Source organism: Dendropsophus ebraccatus, chromosome 3 (genome assembly GCF_027789765.1).
Source record: "Dendropsophus ebraccatus isolate aDenEbr1 chromosome 3, aDenEbr1.pat, whole genome shotgun sequence".
Taxonomy (NCBI): domain Eukaryota; kingdom Metazoa; phylum Chordata; class Amphibia; order Anura; family Hylidae; genus Dendropsophus; species Dendropsophus ebraccatus.
The window spans coordinates 61,275,365-61,297,069 of record NC_091456.1 but is presented as its reverse complement, the minus strand read 5'-3'; the positions used below and the strand labels follow the sequence as shown (position 1 = coordinate 61,297,069).

The following is a 21,705-nucleotide window of genomic DNA, read 5'->3' as shown; positions in this document are numbered from 1 at the left end:
CTGGCCCTATAACTATGGCCTCATACCCCTCTTAGTGTTGTGTTGAAACATTGCACATGTATGTGGTATGATTTCATATTTTGTGAGTATAGTTGTTAATGTTTCAGAGCTGACCAGCTGGCTAGTGTGCAGAATGCCCAGAGAACAGGGGCGGCTGGGGACCGTGCAGATTTCTGGAAGAACAGAGCCCAAAGAGCTGGGGCAAAGAAGAATGCGAAGAAGGGACGTGATGATCTATCTTCACTCTCGTGGATAAGCACCAAATTCCCATCCTATGAGAAAGTTATGCTGAGAGAAGGTAATGAACATATCATGTTTTTTCTTTTTTCCTTTAATGTAATTGCATGTAATTTTTTTCAAACCTCCTGAAGTATATTTTGTAACTTATATTAGAGAAATCAAGATACAGCAGCACATGGCGTTTAATTGATATTCCGGGGGGAAATGATTTCAGCAGCGCTGCTTCACTTACTACAGACCAGACTTTCTGTGATATACTTACACAGCTCAATTGGCTGTGGAAAGCAGCCCGGAACAGGTCACTTGCCTGGCCGTGATTTTTAAACTTCAAACTTCTGCTCATGGTCCATGGTCTGCTGCCATGACACTTCTGGCCACTCATGGGCACAGAGATATCCACTCTCGTCTATTCATAAAGATAGGCAATATACCTGGTACATGTGCAGTGCACTACAAATGCGCTAGGGAGTCAGGCTATAAGTACATCATTGTACCTGTATTCGGAAGCCAAAGAGCTCTCACTGCGCATGCCTTTCATTTGCCCAGACTAAGTATTCCACATGGCAGCAGCAAGCGTGTGAGTCGGGGGAGGGCTGGGGGGAGCTGCAGGAGGGCTGCCCGGCTGCTCCCATTCCACGGGGCGGCTGCAGCAGAACGCTGCTATATAAGTCGTTTGTCTTTCAACATAGTGGTGAATATTTTTTATTTATTTTTTTTTGCATAAAGCTGCATTGGAATGCTGTTCTTCTCCCCTTGGGTCCTAGGGCTGGTTTATAAGGCCCACAAGTACCTGCCGGGTTCTATTTAAATGTGAGTTTCACTATAACATTACTAATACGGTTTTCTTTTTGTTACAGCTGGCTTTAAAAGACCTGTTGTGGTGTTTGGTCCAATTGCAGATGTAGCCATGGAGAAATTGGCAGCAGATCTGCCAGACTTATTTCAAATAGCCAGTAAGTGATCTATATTTGGTGATCCATACATGTTACCAATATTAAGAAACTTGTTAATATACTGCTATTTTACTCTGCAGAGACTGAACCTAAAGATGCCGGCTCAGAAAGATCCAATGGAATAGTGCGGTTAAATACAGTGCGACAGATTATTGAACAGGTATCTTAACCGACCTAGTTATTTCTTACTACCACTTTCTATTCTTCTAAATATGGTTGGACACATGCACACATATTTCCATCAATCTGTGGGGAGAGAATCATGCGGCAGCGCTGCATACGGTGAGGTATTCTTACAGCGTCTCAGGGAACCTTGTGGGAAATGAAAGAAAGACTAGCCGCCTGTAGCAGTGTCAGTCTCAGCATTTATTAGGTTTGCTGTTTATTTTGTATGTACTTTTTTGTTACTATTGATTCAGACATCTTAGAGTTGTTCATTTTGACTATGTGACCAATGTATTAACCATTTTATGCTACGTTTTACACTTTTTTATGGCTTCCTTCCATTTTGATAGGATAAACATGCTCTTATGGATGTTACTCCTAAAGCAGTGGACTTGCTCAACTACACTCAGTGGTTCCCTATTGTCGTGTTGTTTAATCCAGACAGCAAGCAAGGAGTAAAGACAATGAGGCAAAGATTATGCCCAACATCAAACAAAAGTTCCCGGAAGTTGTATGAGCAAGCCAATAAGCTAAAGAAGACATGTGCTCATCTCATTACAGGTAAGAAGGACCAAACCCTTTTATAATTTTTAACCCAGTTTTCGAAACTTACAATACGATGATTGAGAATGCTTTAATTTCCATGGTTAGTGGCTTTTACAGGAAATTTTCCATCGTGTTAATAGAGCTCAACCACCATGTCATACCATACACATCCCAGGGACTGTAGTGTGACACCCTATGGGCAGAAACACATGTTCTTCTTACACTGCACCACAACTTTTATGTCACTCCTAAATAATTCTTGGATGTGTTATTTTCCTCATTTTGAAAAATGTTCCCCTTTTAATTACTTTTTTTTTATTGTTTTGCTTTTCCACACAGCCACTATTAATTTAAATTCTTCAAATGACAGCTGGTTTGGAAGCTTGAAGGATGTCATCAGAGACCAACAGAGAGAAGCAGTCTGGGTATCAGAAGGAAAGGTACACATTTCTTTTATTTTGTGTATCAGTTTTTTGGGTACTTTTTCTGTTGTATCCAGTTACTGGATAAGGTAGTGGGGCTTATACATTAAATGGGTTTACACACACCGCTGCTTTCTTGCAAAAATAGCACCACACCTAACCGTAATTTGCATGTGCTATTACAACTCTATTCACTTCAGTGGAAATTAGTTTAAAAAATTATACCCAAAAGACAAGAGTGGCGCTATTTCTGTTTTTCCAAGCCTGGATAACCGCTTTAAAGACATTCATTTTTTTTTTATATATATATTTCAGGTGGTGCATAGAAAATAAGAACATCCTATTCTCACCTAGTCATTCTCCCCCACGGTCCACCTGTCACTTCTTAAGTTCTTCTGCTGAACGCTCTGGCCACTACTTCCGAGATGGACTTGTCTTGGCAGTGATAGCCTGCTCAGGCAGTCTCTTCCTGATGCGGCACAGTACAGCAGCCAATGATTGCCTGAGCGGGAGCATTTGGCTAGGGACCTGAAAAAGTGACAGGAGGACCCCAGGGGAGTGTGATTACATGCTTTTTTTTGTTTTTAATTAAATTTCCTATGCAACATCTGCAGAGGTCTTCACACTTGGAGTGTGTTAAGCACAATGACAGACAATTTATCATTGTAGTTAGGAAGGCCTGATGGATAATAATAACTGTGCTTAAATGATTACTGCTGCTCAGCAAGAGCATACTGGAGCGTGGAGGCTTCTTTTAAATAGATTCATTTATGGGAGTGGGAATTATATAGTTTCATGACCCTCATTATTTGCCCACTGGAAAATGGGTGCTGTGCAGGACTCCTTTCAGCACAATTTACCCTAGGCTGCATTCACACGTCCCGTGTTCTGTCTGTGAAACAGATAGCACAGATATTGAATGCAAGTCCTGGACTGTTTCCCCCAGACGGCATGATGTAACATCACCATGGCGGCAGCCGTGAAACTCACTACAGTGCCACGGCGATTTAAAGCGTTTCCTGCTGCTGGCATGAGTGTAATTGCTGTGTGGATACGTTGCCATAGTATAGTACAGTGAAGATATTTTACAACTTTTTGTATCTGCATTCTGCTTCATCTGATTCAGTATAGTGGACTGCTTGCCTCATTATTCTGTTGCTTCTACTGGAGAATGCAGTATACAGCAAACTTACTATGGTGGGAAATGCAGTTCTAGTTTGCATGTGTATTGTCTTGTGTTTTAAAGAGTACCTAAACTTTTATTTAACTTCTGAACAATCTCTAGAACAAGGCAATGGAACAGCTTGGAGTCCCTTAATTTCTCTTTGCCTTTCCTCAGAAAGCCAAGTGGACAAAGTACAGAAGCCGCAACAGTCTCAAAGAGATACATAGGGAGTGTCATGGTGTCCATACTCTGTGTTTGGCTTTCTGAGGAAAACTGAGCTGAAAAGGGACCCAGCAGTCAGCTGAGTGTCTCTGTCCCTTTGTTCTAGTCATCAGTGGAGGTCTCAGTAGCTAGATCCCCACCAATCACAACTTCTGACATGCCTTAAGTTCAATTAAAATGTAGATACACTTTTGTATTTAATTTCATTTTTGCCTTTTATTTTCTATGAAATCCATAGGCAGATGGAATAGATGAGGATGACGACCGAATGTCATACCTGACTGCAATGGGGGCTGACTACTTAAGTTGTGACAGCAGATTAATAAGCGACTTTGAAGACACTGATGGTGAAGGAGGGGCATATACGGACAATGAGCTGGATGAGGGTGTGGATGATCCTTTACCAGTATCCGCTATCAGCCGTTCATCTGAACCTGTACAACCTGAAGAGGTATGCTTAAAGGATTAGTGAATGTAAAAGATGTAGTGTATATAGGCAAATATTTTAACTGTGACAGCCTTAACCAAAAGTCCTAATAATTTTTCAGACTATAGTTAAGCCAGTGCCTGAACCAAGAAGTCACATGAAAAAAGAAGTTCTCCGAGAGCCAAGCCCTCCTCCATTTAAACCAGAACCACCTAAGGTATTCCTGGTCAGCAGTGTACTATTGTGATGTCGCAAAAACAGTTTATGCTATAACCCTTTTTCACACAGTCATTCTTTTTTCATAGGAAACCTCTAAATGTTAGGTATGGTATCTAGATATTGGTCTAAGAGTGTAGCCATCCCATTTAGATCAGTAGATTTTTAGCTGGAAGGCTTTCCACAAACCTCAGAATAAAGAGAAAACTGCAATTAAAGGTGTATTCCCAACCTGAATATTTTATGGCATATACACTGGATAACACCTCTGGGACCCCCATCTAACTTGAAAGCGGGGGGCTTTATGCCGGAAAAAATTGTGCCATTTGCATAACTCTCATTGCCTTTAAAAGTAAGGGCCGGTGCACATGTAGATTCCGCTTGAAATTCTGCCTGTTCTATTGCTTCAATTGGATTTCTTGTGTGCCTCTGCTCTCCACTCGAAGAATGAACATGTTCATTCTTTGAGTGGAGGTGCTAGAGAAATCCCATTGACTCCGCTTGGAAGTTCCACCTCTTTTTTGCTCAGTGTGCATGGGCCCTTATTGTGCAAACAACATCTCCAAACTCTGGTAGTTACTTAAACAGCGTAGTTTGCAGGGCTACACCATTTGTATAGCACCCATTAAAATCAGTATGAGTTGAGAAAATTGCGTAAGACAGTAAGCCCAGTTTTCTGGCGTCCCCACCACATCCGACTGATGTAAACAGGCCAGATGGGGCTGGGAGCCATGATTAACTGCAAGGGGAAGTTTGCTGAATAAATGTGTTTGCAAAAATATTTAACTTGATAAGCCCTACAAATTTACCTTCATTAGTTGAGAAGGGAATATCTCTTTAAGTTTTTCCTATGCTGCTTGCCCTTAGCCATCTTTTGTGTAGGAAACTTAGAAACTTCAGCACAGCTCTAGTTAAAAGGGGTACTCCAATGAAGAAAAAAAAAACATTTCAAATCAACTGATGTCAGAAAGTTATACATATTTGTATATTACTTTTTTTTTTTTTTTTTTTAAATCTCAAGTCAGTACAGTACTCAAGTCAGTACTTATCAGCTGCTGTATGTCTTGCAGGAATTGGTGTTTTATTTTCAGTCTGACACAGTGCTTTCTGCTGCCACCTCTGTCCATGTGAGGAACTGTCCAGAGCAGGGGAATGCAATTTTATAACTATGAAAATGGTCATCAGCACAACAAAGGCCCTATCCCCTATCTCCCTGTGTCTACAGCTCTGTACCTGATATAGACCTGGCAGATACCCTTTAACAATATGCCATCACTTTAAAAACTTTGCTGTGTAAGGATAGGTGTTGTTTTAACATTATAAAGTAGTAATACCTTTTTAAAAGCTAATAGATTAAAAATTCAAAAGGATTCATGCCCTAAAAAACGAAAACTTCTTTCTTAAGGAATTGATGTGAGCTCATTTATCTGCACTAAATGTACATATTCTTCTGACGTCACTTTGGCTGGGTCTTCCTGTTATTCATTGTGTAATATCCAATGTTTTGCATTGTTGTTTACAGGTGAAGCCTCAAGGCAAGGATGAGCTTTATGATTCTCCCCGCAGTTATGATGCTAAACGAAGCAGCTCTAGTGTAGCCAGCAGCGAAGCCTCAGGTGGCTCTGCCAAGGTGGCTATCCCCCCTCCTGTTGCTGCTAAACCTGTGGTTGGAGCAAAGCCCATAATGAAACCCCTTGTTACAGTTACCACCTCAGCTGGGATTGAGGATGATGAACAAGAAAATAAAGACTTAAATCCTCCAAAGTCTGTATTGGGAAAAGTGAAAATATTTGAAAAAATGGATCACAGCGCAAGGCAGCAAAGGATACAGGAACTACATGAGGCACAAAATGCACGGGTAAGAAATGCATATGACAGGCATGATTTTGGAGTATGTTACATATGTCGGTAACACCTCAAAATGTTATACCTATGTATATGTGAATGTACAGTCCCCTTCGAATTGCCATGGTTGCTGTAGTTTTGACAAAAAGTAGCTCTGTCTCCTTGACTGGCACAGCTTCATACTGTTCTGGCTATGCCTGGCTTATACCTTGAGGTGCCCTGTTTAATATAAAGATGCCCCTCTAGTATAGCTTTAGATTAATGTAACGCCATAGTAAACTATTTGGCCTTTATGGCCTAGCAATTTATTTTTATTCTCCTAGTTTAAACTTTTTAAAAATGTTTTGTTTATGTAGCCTGGTGTTAGCTTGCTTTTCTGTGGAACGTGTTGAATTTTTAAATGGCAGCATTATGGGGCGCATATACACAGCATTGTGCACAATACACAATAAACACTGCAGTTCTGGCTTTTGTTTTGCAAAGTGTGTGAAAAAAGTTTTTTTTATTTTTTATTATCTGGTTCTGCAGTTGGAGCTGGCACAGAAACTCCCTGATATCTATGCAGTGCCTATAAAGCCACAGAAACCTGAACAGAATCGACCGCAACCGACAAGGTAACTAACTGGTGCTTAGTCCACTACACAGATTTAGCTGCAATCCTTTTCTGGATTATGGTGGACAAGCAATTAGATTTTTTAATTATACATTTTTTTTGGCTGTATGGTCTTTAACCTCTTAAGGACATATGACGTACCGGTACGTCATATGTCCGCACTAGCACTTCAAAGCGGGGCCGCGCGGCGGCCCCGCTTTGAAGTGCCGCGATCCCGGGTGCCGCGAGTAGCCCGGGACCGCTGCTATTAGCGGGCACGGTCTGATCGCCGTGCCCGCTAATTAGCTAATCGGAGGCAGCTGTCAAAGTTGACAGCTGCCTCCGATTACCGGAGGCAACGTTTCCCTGGTGTCTAGTGGGGGAGATCGCACAGCCCCATAGACCAAAGGATAAAAGCGCTATAAGCCTGGGAATGGAGCGATTTTAAGGAACGTATATTGGTTAACAACGGTTTGAATTTTTTACAGGCCATCCGATACAATATAAGTTATACATGTTATATATCGTTTTAATCGTAACAACTTGAGGAACATGCATAATAAGTCAGTTTTACCCCAGGGCGAATGGCGTAAAAACACATTTCCCCCAAATAAAAGAAATGCGTTTTTTTTTTTCAATTTCACCACACTTTGAATTTTTTTCTGGTTTCGCAGTGTACTTTATGCAAAAATTCAGCCTGTAATTGCAAAGTACAATTAGTGACGCAAAAAATAAGGGGTCATGTGGGTTTCTAGGTGGAAAAATGCAAGTGCTATGACCTTTTAAACACAAGGAGGAAAAACCGAAAACGTAAAAACGAAAATGGGCCATGTCCTTAAAGGGTTAACATGTACCAGTCGCAGTTCATGGGTGTTCTGAATAACAGAATTTTTTTTTTCAGATATTTAACCCCTTTTGTAAGTGATAAATGTTGGCCAGTAGCTTTTAGCAATCATTTGTGAAAACCTTAAATAAATGCCAATTTTTCCACATTCTTTGCTGAATTGTAAAGTTTGATAGCTGAGGGCACATAAATGAGCTAGCAAATAATGTTTACAATATGGTTTCTTTATTTTGATATCATTTAGTAAACATCATTTTACTTCTTTAGGATGTTAAAGGGCTTAAAAATTTAGTAGCAAATTTTCATAACAATTTCCAAAATCAATTTGCTAAATCGAACAGTTCTCTGAAGTAGATGCACCACATTTAAAAACACAACAGGCTTTCAGATCAATGTTACAGTTCATCTTTTGGTAATTGAAATTTTAATATTTTTTCCCTGTAGCACAGCAGGTATTAACAGAAAAAAATTATCAGAATATTATTTATTACCCTGATTTTGTAGTTTTTAGAAATATCCCTTAAGTGCACAACAGGGTTTATTAACTTTGTTACGGCTTTCAGGTGGTTCACAGAAATGAAAAGAGCTTGTTTGTAGTGGGCTTATATTACATAAATTGGTCTGTTTGTCTGCAGCACGTCCTGACTCACTTCCTGGTCCATTCTGTCTGTAGTCTTCTGTCCGCCCCCCCCTTTGAGACAAAGGTCACATGATCTCTTTCTCTTCTGTTGCCAGGCAAGCTGTAACACCTCATCTGTAACCTCACCCACCACTGACATCAGTGATCACCTGGCTAAGGGATGAGAGAGAGTAGGAGAGCAGTTTTGTCTTATGTGCAATGCTTGCTGGGAGATGTAGTTTCCCAGGCAGATTCCATGATTTAAAACGGGGAAAATTTGAAAAAGTTTTATTTTTGAGTTAGGAGCAGCATAGACAAGTGGGAAAAGTGTCAAACAATTGGAGGGGGATCGGTGAGTGCACCTTACTCCTGAGTGGGTGTTACGGAGCTCCAGTCCCTGCTGCACAGGGTTTTTGTGATTGGCTGAGCAGGTCTGTGTCCCCAATCAGTGGCTGAAGTGGCACACTGGACCTGAGCTGTGATACCAGTAGCAGCGCAGGAGCGAGGAAAGTACGTGCCTATTTTCTTCATTACCCACTATATATATATATATATATATATATATATATATATATATATATATATATATATATATATATATATATATATATATATATAATCTCGCTGTATCATTCTTTGTGTTTCTTGCGTATAAAATCATTGCCGTCTCCCATACAGACTCCCACTTATCATTACAACTGGGAGAAGTGCATGGCTGTGTGCTTCTCTACCTGTCTTGCTGCAGGAGACAAAAAGGGCAGCAACCCTAGGAGAAAAAAGTGCTCAGCTGCATGGTTCTCCTTGCTCTATATATTAATTGGTAGACCTTTGAACACCTAGATTTTGACATGTCAAAAGTCATTTAACTATTTTTTTTTTTTTCCCCTCCCTAAAGTTCCCGTCCTCCAGAACCCCAGAAACCACCTGCTTGGTCATACCTTGATAAAAGGGGAAGTTATGGAAGTGATGAAGAGGAGGAAGACTATCGACGCCAGTTGTCTGACCAGTCAAAGCGAGGGTTTTATGGCCAGCCAACAAAATACAGGGATACGGAGTTGTGAATTCCTGCTAAAAATGGGGGATACAATGTATCTGTTGGATAATATTGTACAGTTCTTTTTAAGTACATACAGGAATATAGATTATCTTCTTACATTCAGTTTAACATGTTATTTTTCAATTGGAACATGCTGACCTTTTGCACTGTTTGTTCCCACTAGATTGCTTTTATTTGTTATGTGTTACAATCACTTACATTTGTGAACTAAACTGGTGAACCACTATGTTCCATATTGTGGGGTTTTGGTACAGTGTAAATATAAGTAGTAGGGTTATAAACTGCAAAGTTTCATTTGTTATTTACTGATCTACATTGATAGAACTCCACCTATATGACAGGGATGGTTAAGCTTTGGCATGCTTATGTCATATTTACATTTTCTTGTTTTAAATTATGCTTCTCATTATGCTCTTTAACAACATTCCAAAGGGAAATTTAATAAGTGCCTTTTTTTTTTTTTTTTTGCTAGAATGTCTTACATGTGTTGCATTAATTTAAAATAGCACTGAAATCATGGCTGCTTGTTAGTTGTAATTTTTTCAAATGATGAACAGGGTTTTCCAGGCTGTGTAATAAAAAAAAAAAAGACAGTGGCAAGGAAAGGGAGGAGTAAAAAAAAAATACACCTCAAATTTTTCCTTTTGACCCACATTTGCCACCTCTTTTCAATAAATAATAATGTGAGATATATATATATATATATATATATATATATATATATATATATATATATATATATATAAACATTTTCTTCTTCCATATAACAAAGTAAAAGTGACCAGTTTGTCTGATACAGCCAAGCTTGGGAAGTGCTTGGCCTTTTTTCTTTTTTTTTCTCTTGTTTTTTATTTCCCTTTTCCTCCTCTTGTCATTAATAAACCATTCAAATTACTGCTGTCTTTAAGTCGTGGACTGTTGTTTACTGGAATTTACTGCAATAGCTTTTTCTTTTATTTAGTAAACCAAATTACATTTTGAAGGATAGGTGCTTCTGCCACAAGAGGGCATAGAAATACATACTGTAGGTACTGTGCAATAATATTACATATTCAAACAAGGCCAATTTGTGGTCCATGGTCTATTCAAACAAGGTTGCAAAACTGTTTTAACCACATCAGACATAATAACAAAACTAATAACTGTAGTTTTTTTTAGACCTTACCTATAGTTTTTGCTAACCAGTATGTTCCCTTCATGTTTGTAGGAGCAGCGCAGGCCCACAGCAACAAAAACGAAGACATAGGTTTGCTCCAGTAGTGTTGTAGATTAAACATTAAAAAACACATAGCAGTATATAGATACTTTAGTCACATGTTCAACTATGGTGACATATTTTGAGCTAAGAACATCTTTTATTCACAGCTGAGCGGAGCACAACTCTTTATAGCTGTGAACAAGAGCAGTGTTCAACCTAAAACATATTGGGAGCACTGGATGTGCTGTCTCCATTGCTCTTTTTTAGATTATATACAAACCTGGGTCAGGTTTATTGAGACTTGCAACCATCACAAGGATATTGATATCAGCTTGAGCCCACGCTATGGCCAGGATTAGAGATGAGTGAAGTTACAGTAGTAACGAAGTGAAGCGCTTCATTTCTATCTGCATTCTGCTCATCAGGCTGTGGGCTTTGATGTCTGCTTTGCTCCATGCCGCTCCTCCCCAGGTGCTGGGAAAAGATGGATCCAGTCCTGGGAAAGAAATATTTCCTTTAGAAGGGGATAGAACACTGCTTAGCTTTAGATGTTGGAAAAAGTGTAGAAAATCTAGCTAGTCTCTTAAAACCACAACTCCACTAAGAATCCCGCCTGCCTCACTGTCTCAATGTGATATTTCTCGCACCTCCACTCTTTGTCGCTCTATGCTAAAAGAATTGACAAGTCAATTCTTTGAGTGTAGAGCAGAGGCACACAAGACATCACATTGAGACAGTGAGACAGGACTGATTACGAGTGGAGTCTGCGGCACGAGTTTCACTTTGATTTTCCTCCTGTTTTGCTCTGTATAAACTGGCCCTTTGCCTGCGAAGGAGTTAAGACTAAGCTCCCAGCATTATTACAGTAATATGCATTGCCTCAGGGGTATTTTGAAGAGCCAGGTACCAGTAGTCTCAGTATTATTAGGTTCGGAAGGGCCAAAAAAAATGGCCCATGCCACCCTGCTATTTGGATTTACATGGCTGGTTATGGAATAGAGGGGGACCCTACTCGCTTTTTAAAAATAATTCCTCCTTTTGCTTGGCAATAGGTGAAGAATGATAAAAACTAATATGGTTAACTGTCTCAATATTTGCCCAAGAGTAGATGCGAACAATGGATGTGCATGAAAAACAAGTCACCTTTGCCCAGATTACCATATTCATGACAGCAGTAGAAGTTTTCGATCTAACAACATTTCTTTTTCAAGTCAATATGTGGGATACCTACGGTATGTGGACATCAAATAATATTTCTAAGCTCATCATGTCGCGGCACTATATGAAACCTATCTGTAAACATGAGGAAACTAAATTATGTGTACTACATTATTTGTTAGCCCATGCATACATGCTTTGTTTTTAGCAGGAGTGCAGACAGAGCTTAGCGGTGGACAGGAATCTTAGGTGCAGGGGTCCTGCCATCTCCTGCTTTACTATTACAAAATTCATCAGTCAACAAAAGCAGATGAGAATAGCAATGTGTCTGGGGTTTCCTGCTGAGTGATAAGTGCAGTGAGAGTGCTAGATGTATTGTTGAAAATATATATCCATTATGTTTTACATTTTTTTAAAAAATTCTAGGATACCAGCCCTTTCTTAGTCTGGCCTCTCCCCATTGACCTGTCTGGCACGGGTGACCCCACCAGGAGTATTACTCCCACCAGCTTATCTCATTGGATCACCAAGGCACACAAGCTCCCTCACCAACGTCAAGGTGAAGGCACCATGAGGGAGCCCCTCCACCCTAACCCGATTACCCATCCCAACTCTTAATTTACCTGTCTTTTGCTATAATGTAACCCCCCCCCTCCCCCCGACACCTCACACAGCCCCATAGACAAAAGGATAAAAGCGCCATAAGCCTGAGAATGGAGCGATTTTAGGGAACATATATTTGTTAAAAATGGTTTAAATTTTTTACAGGTCATCAGGTAATATAAAAGTTATACATGTTACATAGCGTTGTAATCATAACGACTTGAGGAACATATATAACAAGACAGTTTTACCCCAGGGCGAACGGCGTAAAAACAAATACCCCCCAAATTTAAAAAAATGTGGGGTTTTTTTTCAATTTCGCCACACATTAAATTTTTTTTCTGGTTTCGCAGTGTACTTTATGAAAAAATTCAGCCTGTTATTGCAAAGTAAAATTAGTGGTGCAAAAAATAAGGGCTCATGTGGGTTTCTAGGTGAAAAAATGCAAGTGCTATGGCCTTTTAAGCACAAGGAAGGAAAAACGAAAATGCAAAAATTGAAATTGGCCCGGTCCTCTAAGGGTTAAAACGCTGCACTACCCCTTTTAACTATTTAGCTGCCGTGCCTGTAACTATAATAAACAGACAATGCTTACCTGCCTGTGTTGCCCATAGTGCACTTGAGGCTCAGCCAATCATTGCGGAGAGAGTCAAGCACAGCACTTGACTCTTTCCGGCAGCTCCATAGAAAATAAGTATGTCTGTCTTCAGCAAAGGCCATGTGAGGAGAAGGAGGTTTAAGCGTATACCAAAATTATCCCTATCAGCAAGCCTGCTGCGTAGCAAGTTGCAAGATGCTGAAGTGTAAAGTCGAGAGAAAGAGAGAGAGAGTAGCTGTACAAGGGCTCTTCTACTGGACATGTTGGCTTCCAGCTGGAATCGGTGCTAGGTTGTTTACAAACCACAACCAAACCACCCTAAATCTTGCGATAAGGGTATCTTAATACACCTAACAGTTAGTAAAGTAGTCTTAATATATTCATCACAATAATCCAATCTGTGAAGACCATTATCAGTACAGTGTACCTTAATGAACTAGATAGGTATTCCTGGGCAACAACTTAAAGGGGTAGTCCACCCAAATTTTTTTTCTTTCAAATCAACTGCTGCCATGAAGTGCCAGAGATTTGTAATTTACTTCTATTAAAAATCTCAAGCCTTCCAGTACTTATCAGCTGCTGTATGCCCAACAGGAAGTTGTATTATTTCCAGTCTAGAGAGCAAGAGAGTTTTTCTATGGAGATTTGCTACTGCTCTGGACAGTTCCTGACATGGACAGAGGTGGCAGCAGAGAGCACTGTGTCAGACTGGAAAGAAAACACCACTTCCTGCTGGACACACAGCAGCTGATAAGTACTGGAAGATTTGAGATTTTTTAATAGAAGTGAATTACAAATCTCTGGCACTTTATGGCACCAGTTGATTTGAAAGAAATTTTTTTTGGTGGACTACCCCTTTAAGTACTTAGGATAATCAGAGACTTTCCTACCATATCACTGCTGCTAAAGTGTCTAATGGGAACTGTGACCATATCTCAAGCCTTCATCCTAATGACTGTAACCTCATTACTCTATGCTGTCAGGAGTTGAAGTTGTATGAATGTGCATGCACAGAGGATCTTCAGTAGAATTCACTTGTCTCCATGTTACCTACATGTCTGGATTGAGATAATTGCATATCCCAACATGGGCATAACACCACTCAAATATCTAATCTTAGGGCCGTATTACATAGCCTGATATGCTGTATAAGACTGGAGCTTGCTTACAGAGCCTATTACACAGCTGATTATCGTGCGGCAGGGCTGCATGGACATCGAGGTCCATGCAGCCCGTGTCTTAAATAGGTATTCCGGCGTGTATAGAAAATAATAAACATGTTGCTTACCTCTAGAGCTGTATTTGCTTTTGTCAAAAAAGCCCCATAAAATATATCCCCTCTGCTGTTCAGCTTCCCCAATGTAGTAAAGTATAGCCCCCCATCCAGCAGTCCCCATATAGTAGTGTCCCCCCTTTGTCCAGCAGTCTGCATATAGTATATGACCCCCCCCCCCCATCCAGCAGTCTCCATATAGTATAGGACTCACCTATTCCTCCATGACAGGTGACCCTGGAGGTACAGGGCGGCCTCTTGTGACCAAAGGCATAATACTGCCTGTGATCACAAGAGGGATTGACAGTGTGAGAGACAATGGCTTCTCACTTTGTCAATCAGGGCGCCTATTGATGATTTTTAAACATGTTGAAAGACAACGATCAGCTAATGATCAAACCCCCCCCCCCATCTTTATGGAAGGAAGTGCTTTACTGCAATGTTGTGCATATTTGATGCTGTGGTGTGACATATGGCATAACATGACTGCAACACAGTCAGAGAAAATCAAGCTTTGATGGATTTTTGTTGCAAGTCACAGGTAACCTTGCAACCACTGACCTTGCAAAGGATAGCAGCAGAGCTAAAAATAACATTGCTGTATGCGCTCTGCTCACAGAGATCGGGGAGACATCGAATGCACATTGACTGGGCGAGAAACATTGGAACACTGGCATTAGCATGGTTCCGAACAGATTTTCAGCAACAATTCTAAAGTGTGAATGGGCCCTTACAGTCTAGCTGATACTTGGTTGCCTTTAGTAAAGATCAGGGCATATTTGTTAATATTCCTGATATAATAGCTATTTCCTCCTGTATTAATAAGGGAGGACACAGTTAGCAAGTTATACAGTGTGACATTACTATTAAAAAATATATTGGTTAAAAATTATTTTTGCTCTTTCCTGTTTCGCTCTCTTGGTAAATTACATAACAAGTAACGAGTTATGTAATGAGGGAGAGCTAGTTGTCAATGTAAGTATTATTCAACTACTGCTCTCTGTTGTCAGCCCAGAACCAAGCTGAACTAACACTGATACAGAGCTTTAAAGAGGATGTACCACCAGGTACATCCTCTTTAACCTGAACCCGCCTATCAAACGGCGCCGGCACGGGGAAGCCGGTACCGTGGTCCGTTTTTCGGACCGAGGCCCCGTTCCCGTGTACGGCGCCGTTCTATGCACGGGAACCGGCCGGTGCTCAAGCACTGGAGGCCAGCCCGCCCCCAGTGGGAGGGAATTCCCTCCTCTGTATGACGGGGCTCCCTTAGAATGAACGGCCGGTTCCCGTGCATAGAACGACACTGTGCACGGGAACGGGGGCCTCGGTCCGAAAAACGGACCGCGGTGCCGACGCCGTTCGATAGGTGGGTTCAGGTTAAAGAGGATGTACCAGGTGGTACATCCTCTTTAACATTAGGGATTCTTTGCTTAAGGCCCTATTCCACTGAACAATTATCATTCATAAACTTGCTCCAACGACTGCTCGTTAACGATCACTAAACGATTTTTTTTTAGCAAACGATAACACATAACGTGAACGATATATGTAGTGTAACGATTATTTTCATTACATGGTCGTTTAAAACGTTCGCCGGGGTGATCATGACCACACAACACACCTTCTTTTTTTTAAACCTTTTTACGAACGACTGAAAGATTTCTAATTGTACGAACCGATTAGCGAATTATCTTTCAAAGACCGGCGTTTTTTTTTTCGAGAAGCTGAAAAACTATTTTGAACGACAATATAACGATTTCGCCTTTGTCGTTCGCTCATTTACACCAATTCCACAAAGCAATTATCGTTAACGAGCGGTCGTTGGAGCGAGTGTATGAACGAAAATCGTTCTGTGGAAAAGGGCCTTTGGTTGATTTTAGAGCCACTTCTATGTGTAAGGTCCAACCATTGCTCTCTGATGTCAGCCAAGAAAATATGGCACTAGCACAAGTAGGAGAGTAGTGTGTGCGGTCAGTACCAATCTACATGCAGTGACACCGACCAGTGTATAACTACAGAATACATAAGAATAAAGGGAAAGGGAGAGACATTAGTTCAATTTACCACTTATTGAGAAAATACATGTTTTAATTAATTTTATGGACATTAATACAGAATAAGTTTGAGTCCCTGACATTAGACTCCATCCTCTTTCCTCCATCATCCCTGAGTATTCTTCATTCTTTGCTGAATCCAGGAGTCAGGACACTTTGGTGGAGGAGTGAAGGGAAGAGCCTGTATTCTCTCCACACCCTCCTTGAAGCAGAGCCAGGATATGTGACACCGGAGCCCAGCTCCCTCCTACTAATCACTGGAGTTATTTTAGAACTTCTATGCTGGATATTCTGGAGGCAGCACAGAGGAGAAGGGGCTGGCAGAGAGGAGGCTGAGGTGCAGGAAGGAAGGCATGGAGGCCGGCAGCAGGGTCATGCCCAGGGCTGCTGCCTGTACACTAGACCAGTGCCATGGAGCCGCTCTGCTAGACCAGCGCTGGGAGCTATTAGGCTGAGGCTTTGTCTGGGATCAGGTTTCCCCTCCCCTCCTCAGGGATGTCTCTCCCGGTTCTCCTTCCCGGCTCCTGCTGCCCCATGGCCGGGCTCTCTTCCTCCGTGGGCAATGTGGCCCCTGTATCCTCCCCGGGCGCAGAGCCGTGTCAGCAGCGGGCACGCCGAGGCCGCGGGCCCCTCCAGCCCCCGAGATGTTCCGCTCCCCTCAGCCTGTGCCCCCCGCCCCCGCCTCCCCCGATACCACGCAGGCGTCGGGCTGGATCCGCACTCATCCTGCCCGGGAGACCGCTGCTGTCCCTGGGACTGTTACAGCTCATCCTGGGATGCTGCACGGTGGCGCTCAGCTTTGGGGCTTTGTCCCTCAGCAAGAGCCCCCAGATCCGGAGCTCGTGTCCCTTCTGGGCGGGATCATCGGTAAGTATAGCTGCTGCCTGGGCTCCCTTATATTGTGCTGACACTTCTCTATAGTGTTACTCATATACCTGACACTTCTCTATAGTGTTACTCATATACCTGACACTTCTCTATAGTGTTACTTCTATACCTGACACTTCTCTATAATGTTACTTATATACCTGACACTTCTCTATAGTGTTACTTCTATACCTGACACTTCTCTATAGTGTTACTCATATACCTGACACTTCTCTATAGTGTTACTTCTATACCTGACACTTCTCTATAGTGTTACTCATATACCTGACACTTCTCTATAGTGTTACTCATATACCTGACACTTCTCTATAGTATTACTCATATACCTGACACTTCTCCATAGTGTTACTTCTATACCTGACACTTCTCTATAGTGTTACTTCTATACCTGACACTTCTCTATAGTGTTACTTCTATACCTGACACTTCTCTATAGTATTACTCATATACCTGACACCTCTCTATAGTGTTACTTCTATACCTGACACTTCTCTATAGTGTTACTTCTATACCTGACACTTCTCTATAGTGTTACTTCTATACCTGACACTTCTCTATAGTGTTACTTTTATACCTGACACTTCTCTATAGTGTTACTTCTATACCTGACACTTCTCTATAGTATTACTCATATACCTGACACCTCTCTATAGTGTTACTTCTATACCTGACACCTCTCTATAGTGTTACTTCTATACCTGACACTTCTCTATAGTGTTACTTCTATACCTGACACTTCTCTATAGTGTTACTTCTATACCTGACACCTCTCTATAGTGTTACTTCTATACCTGACACTTCTCTATAGTGTTACTTCTATACCTGACACTTCTCTATAGTTTTACTTCTATACCTGACACTTCTCTATAGTGTTACTTCTATACCTGACACCTCTCTATAGTGTTACTTCTATACCTGACACTTCTCTATAGTGTTACTTCTATACCTGACACCTCTCTATAGTGTTACTTCTATACCTGACACTTCTCTATAGTGTTACTTCTATAACTGACACTTCTCTATAGTGTTACTTCTATAACTGACACTTCTCTATAATATTACTCATATACCTGACACCTCTCTATAGTGTTACTTCTATACCTGACACTTCTCTATAGTGTTACTCATATACCTGACACTTCTCTATAGTGTTACTTCTATACCTGACACTTCTCTATAATATTACTCATATACCTGACACTTCTCTATAGTGTTACTTCTATAACTGACACTTCTCTATAGTGTTACTTCTATAACTGACACTTCTCTATAATATTACTCATATACCTGACACTTCTCTATAGTGTTACTTCTATACCTGACACTTCTCTATAGTGTTACTTCTATACCTGACACTTCTCTATAGTGTTACTTCTATACCTGACACTTCTCTATAATATTACTCATATACCTGACACTTCTCTATAGTGTTACTTCTATACCTGACACTTCTCTATAGTGTTACTTCTATACCTGACACTTCTCTATAGTGTTACTTCTATACCTGACACTTCTCTATAGTGTTACTTCTATACCTGACACCTCTCTATAGTGTTACTTCTATACCTGACACTTCTCTATAGCAGTGAATTTCAACCTTTTTTGAGCCGCGGCACACTTTTTATACTTAAAAAATCCCGGGGCACACCACCAACCAAAATGGCACAAAATGACACTAAAACAGTACATATTATACATATAGTTAATAATATAGATTCTAAGATGTATTTATACTCACTCAGTGTGAAACCTGGGCTTGTTTTCTTCTCCCCCCTGTGCTTCTCTCCACCATACTTCTCCCCCCTACTTCTCTCCTGTGCTTCTCTCCACCATACTTCTCCCCCCTGCTTCTCTCCTGTGCTTCTCTCCTGTGCTTCTCTCCACCATACTTCTCCCCCCTACTTCTCTCCTGTGCTTCTCTCCCCCATGCTTCTCTCCTGTGCTTCTCTTCCCCATGCTTCTCTCCTGTGCTTCTCTCCACCATACTTCTCCCCCCTGCTTCTCCCCCCTACTTCTCTCCCCCATGCTTCTCTCCTGTGCTTCTCTCCACCATGCTTCTCTCCACCAAACTTCTCTCCCCCCTGCTTCTCTCCACCAAACTTCTCTCCCCCCTGCTTCTCTCCGCTGTTTCTCTCCCCCCTGCTTCTCTCCCCTGTTTCTCCCCCCTGTTTATCCCCCATGCTTCTCTCCCCCATCCCCATGTTTCTCTCCCCCATCCCCAGGTTTCTCTCCCCCATTGTTTTCTCCTGTTTCTCTCCCCCATCCCCAGGTTTCTCTCCCCCCCTTCCTCCTCACCTCCTCCGAGATGGTCGCCGCTGCTGTCCGCCTCACCTACTGGCCGCCCGTAGAACCCGGACGTGCTCCTCCAATCAGCAGAGACCTGGAGCGTGATGCACTGTGGCGGGTCGTAGCGCACACGTTGATTGGATGCGTGCATCAAGGCCCGCCGCAGCGCACCACGCTCCCGGTCTCCGCTGATTGGATAGGAGGAGCACGTCCGGGCGCTACAAGCGGCCAGTAGGTGAGGCGGACAGCAGCAGCGGGGCTATCTGCAGGTTCACCATAGTTTGGGGAACTTTCCCCGCGGCACACCCGACTGGTTGAAAATCACTGCTCTATAGTGTTACTTCTATACCTGACACTTCTCTATAGTGTTACTTCTATACCTGACACTTCTCTATAGTGTTACTTCTATACCTGACACTTCTCTATAGTGTTACTTCTATACCTGACACTTCTCTATAGTATTACTCATATACCTGACACTTCTCTATAGTGTTACTTCTATACCTGACACTTCTCTATAGTGTTACTTCTATACCTGACACTTCTCTATAGTGTTACTTCTATACCTGACACTTCTCTATAGTGTTACTCATATACCTGACACTTCTCTATAGTGTTACTTCTATACCTGACACTTCTCTATAGTGTTACTTCTATACCTGACACTTCTCTATAGTGTTACTTCTATACCTGACACTTCTCTATAGTGTTACTCATATACCTGACACTTCTCTATAGTGTTACTCATATACCTGACACTTCTCTATAGTGTTACTTCTATACCTGACAGTTCTCTATAGTGTTACTTCTATACCTGACACTTCTCTATAGTGTTACTTCTATACCTGACACTTCTCTATAGTGTTACTTCTATACCTGACACTTCTCTATAGTGTTACTTCTATACCTGACACTTCTCTATAGTGTTACTCATATACCTGACACCTCTCTATAGTGTTACTTCTATACCTGACACTTCTCTATAGTGTTACTCATATACCTGACACTTCTCTATAGTGTTACTTCTATACCTGACACCTCTCTATAGTGTTACTCATATACCTGACACCTCTCTATAGTGTTACTTCTATACCTGACACTTCTCTATAGTGTTACTCATATACCTGACACTTCTCTATAGTGTTACTTCTATACCTGACACTTCTCTATAGTGTTACTTCTATACCTGACACTTCTCTATAGTGTTACTTCTATACCTGACACTTCTCTATAGTGTTACTTCTATACCTGACACTTCTCTATAGTGTTACTCATATACCTGACACCTCTCTATAGTGTTACTTCTATACCTGACACTTCTCTATAGTGTTACTCATATACCTGACACTTCTCTATAGTGTTACTTCTATACCTGACACCTCTCTATAGTGTTACTCATATACCTGACACCTCTCTATAGTGTTACTTCTATACCTGACAGTTCTCTATAGTGTTACTTCTATACCTGACACCTCTCTATAGTGTTACTCATATACCAGTCAAATTCCCTCTAACAATGCCACCATAACAGTGTGTGCCAGCCATCAGTGCCATCATAACAGTATGTGCCAGCCATCAGTGCCATCATAACAGTATGTGCCAGCCATCAGTGCCATCATAACAGTATGTGCCAGCCATCAGTGCTGCCATAACAGTATGTGCCAGCTATCAGTGCCATCATAACAGTATGTTCCAGCCATCAGTGCTGCCATAATAGTATGTGCCAGCCATCAGTGCCATCATAACAGTATGTGCCAGCCATCAGTGCTGCCATAATAGTATGTGCCAGCCATCAGTGCCGCCATAACAGTGTGTGCCAGCCATCTGTGCTGCCATAACAGTGTGTGCTGGCCATCAGTGCCACAATAACAGTGTGTGCCTGCAATCAGTGCCGCCATATCAGTATGTGCCTGCCATCAGTGCCACAATAACAGTATGTGCCTGCCATCAGTACCACAATAACAGTAGGTGCCAGCCATCAGTGCCACCATAACAGTGTGTGCCTGCCATTTGTGCTGCCATAACAGTGTGTGCCAGCTATCAGTGCCACAATAACAGTGTGTGCCTGCCATCAGTGCCGCCATAACAGTGTGTGCCAGCCATTGGTGGAGATTGGCTTCAGTGGGAAACATTTAGCAACAAATCCGCAGTGCATTTTCCACACCAAAATCTGCAGCAGAAAGTTCACAAAATTTGTTGTGTATTTTCCAGTTGAGGTTTTGGGACAGACGCGATGTGCTCAGCTAGAGCAAATTTCAATTTCCTCTAAAAGTAAAATGTGTGGCATAATACAGTGATAGCAATGTCAGTGAGGTGGTAAAGTTCATCCACAGG

General features: G+C 41.6%; 3 protein-coding genes across 8 annotated transcripts in view; all 3 read left to right on the top strand.

Moving 5' to 3' along the window:
- LOC138785679 (tight junction protein ZO-2-like) overlaps positions 1–10,207 on the top strand; it is an 87,851-nt gene extending 77,644 nt beyond the window's left edge. For all 4 annotated transcript variants that reach the window (XM_069961867.1, XM_069961866.1, XM_069961865.1 and 1 more), the window contains 10 exons: positions 108–298; positions 1,098–1,193; positions 1,274–1,353; positions 1,709–1,919; positions 2,244–2,344; positions 3,952–4,164; positions 4,262–4,357; positions 5,879–6,214; positions 6,730–6,815; positions 9,152–10,207. In XM_069961867.1, the coding sequence (XP_069817968.1) occupies positions 108–298; positions 1,098–1,193; positions 1,274–1,353; positions 1,709–1,919; positions 2,244–2,344; positions 3,952–4,164; positions 4,262–4,357; positions 5,879–6,214; positions 6,730–6,815; positions 9,152–9,317 (1,576 nt within the window). In that variant the 3' untranslated portion in view covers positions 9,318–10,207. The remainder of the gene's footprint in view (positions 1–107; positions 299–1,097; positions 1,194–1,273; positions 1,354–1,708; positions 1,920–2,243; positions 2,345–3,951; positions 4,165–4,261; positions 4,358–5,878; positions 6,215–6,729; positions 6,816–9,151) is intronic.
- Positions 1–21,705, top strand: part of LOC138785683 (tight junction protein ZO-2-like) — a 273,858-nt gene that overhangs the window by 121,920 nt on the left and 130,233 nt on the right. The gene's annotated exons all lie outside the window — the stretch shown is intronic.
- Positions 16,428–21,705, top strand: part of ENTREP1 (endosomal transmembrane epsin interactor 1) — a 51,878-nt gene continuing 46,600 nt past the window's right edge. For both annotated transcript variants that reach the window (XM_069961871.1, XM_069961870.1), the window contains exon 1: positions 16,428–17,064. In XM_069961871.1, coding sequence (XP_069817972.1) covers positions 16,693–17,064 — 372 coding nt within the window. In that variant the 5' untranslated portion in view covers positions 16,428–16,692. The remainder of the gene's footprint in view (positions 17,065–21,705) is intronic.